General features: G+C 50.0%; 1 protein-coding gene and 1 long non-coding RNA gene across 3 annotated transcripts; one reads left to right on the top strand and one right to left on the bottom strand.

Moving 5' to 3' along the window:
- Positions 1-1,248: 1,248 nt before the first annotated feature.
- On the bottom strand, positions 1,249-2,492 carry G0s2 (G0/G1 switch 2). The gene is made up of 2 exons (XM_008824796.3): positions 2,034-2,492; positions 1,249-1,855 (listed from the first exon to the last, which is right to left on the bottom strand). Exons 1-2 carry the CDS (start codon positions 2,475-2,477, stop codon positions 1,535-1,537), a joined length of 765 nt encoding a protein of 254 aa, XP_008823018.2. The 5' UTR covers positions 2,478-2,492; the 3' UTR covers positions 1,249-1,534.
- On the top strand, positions 2,339-5,525 carry LOC115068701. Of its 2 annotated transcripts, XR_003848048.1 has the most exons (5): positions 2,339-2,426; positions 2,506-2,635; positions 2,828-2,953; positions 3,535-3,677; positions 4,968-5,525. It is a non-coding gene; the product is annotated as an uncharacterized LOC115068701 (long non-coding RNA). The 2 variants fall into 2 exon arrangements; XR_003848047.1 differs by lacking the exon at positions 4,968-5,525 and having other exon boundaries at positions 3,535-3,773.
- Positions 5,526-7,731: the final 2,206 nt, after the last annotated feature.

The following is a 7,731-nucleotide window of genomic DNA, read 5'->3' as shown; positions in this document are numbered from 1 at the left end:
AGCCAGGAATAAGGTTCCCACATCTGGCTAGGGTGGGTGACATTGAAGATGCTGGCTACAGGGTCACTCTGGGGGGTCCCACAGAGCTTCTGGATTAGGTACTAACAGAGCCAACACTGTCCCCAGGACAAGGACTCCAGTCTTTTCTCTTTCCAGCCTATAACTTCTTAGAACATAAGTTTCTGGGCAGGAAGGTTGGGTAGAATCCTACTCATCTGATTGGATGGTTTTGATAGAGCCTCTGATCCCAGCAAGAGCTTGGCTTCCTTTCTCCCCATCTCCTCTTTTCTCTCCCCCCACCCCCTTTTCCCTGTACCCACCCTCTTTTCTTTTTTTCCATCTCTCATTCTCTCTTCTCTCCTCTCCCCTCTTCCAATCTCTGTTCCTCCTGTCTCCCCCTCCCTTCCCCAATGTCCCTCTCTGTCTCCTCCTCTCCCTCAATCCTTTTTCACCACATCCCCAAATAGTTAAGAAGAGAGAGGATCAGCTTGGGAATCTCCAGCACACACCAGTAGGAGGCAAAGTGTTTTCTCTTCCTCCTAGAAATCTAACGGTTATCTCTCATTTATTCTAGGTCAGAAATTGATTTATCTTCTGATCTTAAAATGCTGACAGTCCTGGGACTTTTGAAGAATTCATTCTCCTGACCCTAACATGAAGCAGAGTCCTCAATAGACCAGTGCTGCAGCAGCACCAGATCCCCAGGTGTGAAGGAGGGCTCCCTCTCTGAAGTCCTCCTCGGGTGAGAGAGGGTCACCAGCAGGCCCACCCTCTCTGACCCCTGGCCCAGGTCACCACGCGTCCAAGAGTTAAATAATGTGATACAGTATAAAATGTTTTTATTTTAAAATGCAAAACGGTGGTCATTGTAATAATAATAATAATAACAACAACAATAACAGTATAAAAGCCTGAAGTCCTCCTCGGGTGAGAGAGGGTCACCAGCAGGCCCACCCTCTCTGAGCCCTGGCCCAGGTCACCACGCGTCCAAGAGTTAAATAATGTGATACAATATAAAATGTTTTTATTTCAAAATGCAAAACGGTGGTCATTGTAATAATAATAATAACAACAACAACAATAACAGTATAAAAAGTTAGACCAGTGCTGCAGCAGCACCAGATCCCCAGGTGTGAAGGAGGGCTCCCTCTCTGAAGTCCTCCTCGGGTGAGAGAGGGTCACCAGCAGGCCCACCCTCTCTGAGCCCTGGCCCAGGTCACCACGCGTCCAAGAGTTAAATAATGTGATACAATATAAAATGTTTTTATTTCAAAATGCAAAACGGTGGTCATTGTAATAATAATAATAACAACAACAACAATAACAGTATAAAAAGTGTTTTTCCTCCTCTAATGCAAGGTGATATGTCCTCAAATCACAATGCTTGCTGCACAGCAGCAAAAGTCAGTCCCCAACCCCCTGGTGAATCCGTGCGGGGTCAGCTTCTCGGAACAGAAGTGCCTGTTGTCTGGCGTCTCTGGGTCTCTCCCCATCCCTCTGCGGGTCCTAGGAAGCAGGTCCTGGGAGGCAGGTCCTAGGAGGCGTGCTGCCGGAGGGACAGGGTCCTGCTGCGGAGGGCGGCCTCCGGGGTCTTGCCTTTGTCCAGCAGAGCCTGGCGCTGGCGAGCTTCCCGCAGCTCGGCCACCGCGGCCCGCTCCTCGCGCAGACGGCCGGCGGCGGTGAAGGGACTGCACACGGTCTCCACCAGGCCGAGCACCACGCCAAAGAGCGCCAGCACGCTGCCCAGGACGTACAGCTTCACCAGCTTCCCGCGGGACTTCTGTGCCACCAGTTCTTTGACCAGAGGGATCAGCTCCTGCACAGTTTCCATCTGGGCTTGGGGGGGTGGCAAGACCTGAAGGAGGAGCCGAGAGGAGCGGGGTTGAGCACGGGGAACCCTGGGCACTGGGGTGGGGGACAGCAGGGGAGGGACCCTGGGCACTGGGGTGGGGGACAGCAGGGGAGGGGACTCGTGGTCTCTGCGCCCACTCTCCGGCCCCCGGCAGGCCTCCCCGGAACTGTCCGCAGCTCACCCAGGGCGCAGTCGGAGCAGAGGAGCTGGCGGTGGTCAGGCGTCCTCTCCCGCGGCTTTCGGCTGAACACCGCACGGCTGCAGCTCTCAGAGCCCAGGGCTGCTTATATCTTCTGCCCGGAGACCCGCCTCCCGACTTTCTGGCTGGGGCAGACGCAGCACCCGCCAGGGAAAGGAGGGGGAGGAGGAGGAAGATGCCTGGAGAGGTGCAGGGAGAGGGGGAGGGGTGCGGCCAGCAGGGACCGGGCGGGAGGTGGCCACGAGCGGTGCACGCCCCCGCCGCCTGCGCCGCGAGACCCTGGACAGCGCCACCCGGGCGACGTGCGCCCCGGATCTGGTCCAGGAGGGATAGCGTGCTAGGAGACCTGGGACACTGTCTTAGTCCTGTCCGCAGGTGCCCATCTTCTGTGGTCCCGACCCCATACGAGGAAATTTGAGGTTCCATCTAAGTGAGAGCTTTCATTTTCTTCCAGAAAGGCCACCTTCCCGCCTAGCAAGGTCCTGAGGGAGAGAAGGCACCGGGAGGCCCCTGCAGTGAGCAGTCCAGAAAAAAAACTCCAGGAGGTGGACAAGGCTGGACTTTCTCACAGTGCTTCATGCCTGGTGCGTCTTATTCTCGTAAATGCATTACTAGTCATTTAATAGAAGGACGTTCATTGAGGGTTCCCTTTTATGCACAAATGTGTGTGTGTGTGTGTGTGTGTGAGAGAGAGAGTTTGAGAGAGAGAGAGAGAGAGAGAGAGAGAGAGAGAGAGAGAGGAGAGGGGCTCTGTGTGCCTTCTTGTGTTCCCATAGGTCCATCTGTGTATCAGGGATCAGCCATTAAATCCAAATTGTCCAGTCAGACCTGACAGCACAGTCCTGAAATCCTAGCTACCCAGCTGCTGGGGCAGGATGATGGCAAATCCAAGATCAGCCTGGGTAAGTTAGTGAGCCCCTGTGTGAAAAATAAAAATTAAAAAGGGCTTGAAGATGTGACTCAGTGGTGGAGTGCTGACCTAGCATACATAACACACACACACACACATGCACACGCTCGCACACGCGCACACGTACACACACGCACACACACATGCACACACATGTGCACACACACACAATTGTCCCCTCTTCCACTTTTACTTAAAAAGGGAAGTTGGGACCAAGCCTAGAAGGGGTACATTGATAAAAACGTGTTTGTCTAGAATGGAAGCAGTTTGTCCTCTTGCAGGAATTCCCTGCCACACTTACCCCTCCCTTCCCCATCCCCAGTGTGGGGCAGGAGGGCATGCTATCAGACACTGCAGTGAGAAGCCAGGGTGGAAAGTTCTCTTGGAAGCTGGTTAGATTAGGATTAAACCTAATGGGGGGAGGCTCTAATTTAGCTTTGGCTATTGATACACCTGAGTTAGTAGTAGGAGAGGAAGGTAGGACAAAGGGCCTGAAGCGGGGGGTGGGGTGGGAAGGAAGGGCAACCAATTGGCCAGAAAATCGTAAAGGTCACTGATGCAATCTTGCAACAGCCTGCACAACCTTCCCCGTTGAAGCCGGAAGCAGAAGGGAAAGGGGTGCTTTTCTTGGGGATCTGAGGTCATTACCCAGACAGCTTGTACCTACGAAGGTAGCAGTAATAACCATCCCCTGGTCTGCTACTAGACTTTCTTAGGTAAGTACTTGTCAAGGGTCAGGTTGGTCAAGGCCATTAATATTTAAAGCCCACACTTTAGTCTGTACATAAGCAGTCAGGGTGACCATGGGCAAGATGGGGATTATTCTTGAAGGATCTTGGCTTGGTTTATAACTCTTTTAACCTTGTCAAGCAGGAAAATTCTGTGTTGAGGGTCTGAGCCAAGTTTAACTTCAGTCTTGGCATTGTCTTTGAATTTCCTGATAATTTTGGAGCACTCCCTAGTAACTGGCAGGAGTAACTGGGGAGCTTTCCCAGTACCCAGGAGGGCTCTAGACAGTGTGGCACCTGGGAAAGAATATGGTGTACGCCTGATTTAAGGCCCCTACTTGGTTTCTCCTTAGAAAGTGAGTCAGCCCAGCTTCTGACCCAAAACTCTGAAACTGACCCGACAGCAAGCATTTCCTGTGTTTCTGTAACTAAGACATAGACCATGATCCTCGTTGGCCAGCGGCTGTAATTCACCGGAAGTTCCCCTTTCCCCAGGGCTGTGTTAGGGCACACTATCAGCTCAGCTGAGTACTTCTCTTCCCTTTGTCCCACCAGCTTGTTAGCAAAGGCTGGGCAGCAGGTGCTGTGGATTGAGGTCACTGGTGGATTTGGTGGTGCCTGTCTCTGTGGTAGCTGAGCCAAGCAGGAGGTCCTGGGTGTAAGAGGCAAAGAGGGTCCAGAGTCAACCAACCTGGGAGCTTTTCAGCAAAACTCCTGTATCTGGCAGAGAAAGACCGCTCAGCTTCTTGAGTAGGGGGTGAAGAGGCTAGGTAGGACTTGGGAACCAAAAGTATACTTTGACTGGGCTGGCGTCACTTTTAGAGAAGTCCAAGGCTGTGCTGCATTCGGGTCAGACACAGTTTACTGTTAGGAAGATGAAATGATGTCATCAGGTGACTTAACTGTCTACTTGATGAGAGTCATTGAGGACTCCCCATGGTAAAACTGACACAGTACTGAAGAGAAGGGACAGCTAGACCCCACCTGAGTCACCCATTTTCTGTTACTAATATGTAGCACCATGGTGTGGGCAAGTTATAAAGTTGAGAGGTCCATTTGGCACTTAGTTCTGGAGGCTCAAGATGAAGGGGCCTGTCTGGTGATGGACTGTTTTTCCGGTAGATTCCTGATGAGACAGAGGGTGTCACACAGCAAGAGGTGTAGTGTGATCATGGGTATTCTTGAGTGTGCAAGTGTATGGGTTTTTAGTGTGAGTGTGTGAGTGTGTGCTTTGGTTTCTGTTTATAAACCTTATCTAACCCTAACCTCTTCCCACAGGGCCTGTCTTTAAACAAGGCATTCCCTTCATCTCTCAAATGGGGATTATGTCTCAGCACCAGAAGCCCTGGAGGATCCTCAAGATGTGTACACACCACAGCCACCCTGTCTACCCCAATATTCAATTCTTATCCTTTCTAGGGATGTTGGAAAGGCCAGTTTAAAATTTATTTGGTTTATTTTCCTAATCCCTTCTTTGTACATGTCAAAACATGCACAACATCTGTTGAGAGGAAAAAAATCACAAAGGGGGCAACATGCAGTCCAAGGGCAAGACCCAAGGGGGAATGCGCCCCCTCCCCCAGCTGTGCCTTGGGTGCTGAGGAGGTGAGGGATAAGGTCTCTCAGATGGTGTGCCTCTTGTTATTATTATTGTCGTTATTATCTTAGCAGCTGCTTGCTGCCTACAGAAAGTCTCTGTCTTCCCCTGGGACTCTAGGGGCTGAAGGGATGGGATCATCAGCAGAGACAGAACTGAACTCTTTGTGTATCTTACACTCTGTTTAAAACAAAAATTTAGGTGCCTAGAGAGATGGCTCAGTGGTTCAGAGCACTGGCTACTCTTGCAGAAGACCTAGGTTTGATTTCCAGAACCCACATGGTGGGAACAACTCTCTGTAATTCCAGTTCCAAGGGAATCTGAAGCCCTCTCCTGACCTCCACAGGCATTGCAGGACATGGGTGCACTTACATACATGCAGGTAATACACTCATATATATATATAATAAAAATAATAAAATATTTAAAAAACAGCAAAAAATTTTTTAGTCTTTGAGCTACTCTTATCTGCATGTATTTGTGTGCGTGTGAATGAGTGTGCACATGCATCTGGAGGCCAGAGGTTAACTGTGGGTGTCATTCCTCAGAATGCTGTCCACCTTTGTGGCTTGCAATTTGCCAATTCAGCAATGCTGATTGGCCTCCAATCACCAAAGATCTACCTACCCCTCCTCCCCAATGCCAGATATGCTGACATTTTTTTTAAAGTTCTGGGATCAGTTTTAAATCCTTTTGCTTGCAAGTTAAGCAGCCTACCAACAGAGCCATCTCCCCAGCGCTCCTTGAGTTACGTTCATTTCCTAACAGTTATGGAGAGAAGGTGTCCTAGGGCTTCCGCATCAATGTAATTAGGAGTAGTTTTTCAGTGCTGGGATTGAACACAGGTTGCTGTATGGGCTGAACATATGCTCTGGAGCCACATCCAGCTGTGTGGCTTTAACCTTTCTTTCCCCTCTCAGGCTGGAGTTGTGGAGTTCAGACATTCCCGTGAATTCCCACTGTGGCCACCTTCTCTGCACACTTCCAAACCAAGTCTCATTCCCAACACAGCTGTCTCTATTTTATTGTTTCCCTGGACCTGAAATCATGCAGCCGTCCTTGGTGAGGCCTCCTTGCCTGCTCCATCTTGCCTGCTCCATCTCTCCAGACCCACTTAGTGTCTGTTTTCGTGGCTTGTTGGGTTGATAAAATTATTGGCTTGGTTTGTGCTGTCTTTCATGACCATCGGAGGGTATATTTCATGAGGGCTGGAATCTTGATTTTCTCTTCACTGTGTCCTCAGTGCTTAGTGCAACCCTTGGCACACAGTAGGTCCTTTCTAGGTAAATGTGGGCTTAACGAATAGTCTTTCTAATGGACAATGAAACTCAGCAGGAGGGACTGTGTTTGTTAAGTTTACTTTAAAAAGCCTTTAGGTTTTGGGAGAGATAGCTTTTTGCCATTTGTTTTCTCTAATCCATTTCAAACATGATCAAATGAATCTTTCCAAACTTTCCTACTTCACTGTTAATTGCCTGATTGAAACCTCAGGGTGGTTTCTGCATGCTGACTTTGCATGCCCTGATAGTCTTGGAATCCAGGACCTCTTTGGTGTGGTCTAACCTCACCTCTCCTTCTCCTACAAGACCCCTGTGCTCCCTAGAGCAGTTTCTTCTTAGGCCGAGGCTCAGTCCTTTCTGCTTCCTGTGGAGGACAATGCTTGCTTTGCTCTATCTCTGAAATGCTATGACTTTCCTCCTTGAAGACCAAGCTCAAGTTCGTGAGCTCCAAGAAGCCACCACTGCCCATGCCAGCACACCCTGATCTCTCCTTTCTGTGAATCTCAGCTGCCTGTGTGGCTCCTACTGCACAGGTTGGCACTGGATCGTGTGCTGCTTTACACAGTGGTCTTATTGTTTTCTGCTGGCTCACCTCAGCTCTGTGGAACTCCAGATCTTTGTTTGTTTTTTTTTTGGTCTTTTTGAGACAGGGTCTCCTTGTAGCCCCAGCTGTCCTGGAACTCACTATGTAGACCAGGCTGGCCTCAAACTCACAAAGATCCACCTGCCTCTACCTCCCAAGTGCTGGAATTAAAGGCGTGTGCCACCACGCCTGGCCAGATCTTTGTGTTTTTCATGGTTTTAACCTATAACAGGGGTCCAATAAATATTAATTATATTGACCTAAAATCCAGTGCTAGGCTAGAGATTGCAAAATGATCGCTTCAGACTCTCTTGGGAGGTTATTTTAAGTGCAATGGCCCGTCCTTGGCTCAGAGCCTTGACATTGAAATTGCCCGAGACTTGGCAACTCAGCTTAATTCCCTCAACTCTGGCTTCACCTTTCCTTTCTCCACCTCCAGCCTAGTGCCTGGCATTGTGCTCACTTGCACTCTCTGGGGCACCCCTCCAACCTGGGACAATTCTCAGAGCACACTCACAGGCATTGAGCCTTGGCTCCTCATGTCTTCAGTAGGAGTCACCAGCTGCTGGAGCAGGAAGGCTC

The sequence above is a fragment of the Nannospalax galili genome, unplaced genomic scaffold, assembly GCF_000622305.1.
Source record: "Nannospalax galili isolate Female #2095 unplaced genomic scaffold, S.galili_v1.0 scaffold648, whole genome shotgun sequence".
NCBI lineage: Eukaryota > Metazoa > Chordata > Mammalia > Rodentia > Spalacidae > Nannospalax > Nannospalax galili.
Note: the sequence above shows the minus strand (reverse complement) of the source record. Positions and strands in the feature narration are given on the sequence as shown.

Excerpts from the sequence above, each read along its gene's own strand:
- G0s2 (XM_008824796.3), bottom strand. The coding sequence starts at position 2,477 with ATGGAACCTCAAATTTCCTCGTATGGGGTCGGGACCACAGAAGATGGG. Across the intron at positions 1,856-2,033 it reads CTGCTCCGACTGCGCCCTGG|GTCTTGCCACCCCCCCAAGC; the intron begins GTGAGCTGCGGA and ends CTCCTCCTTCAG.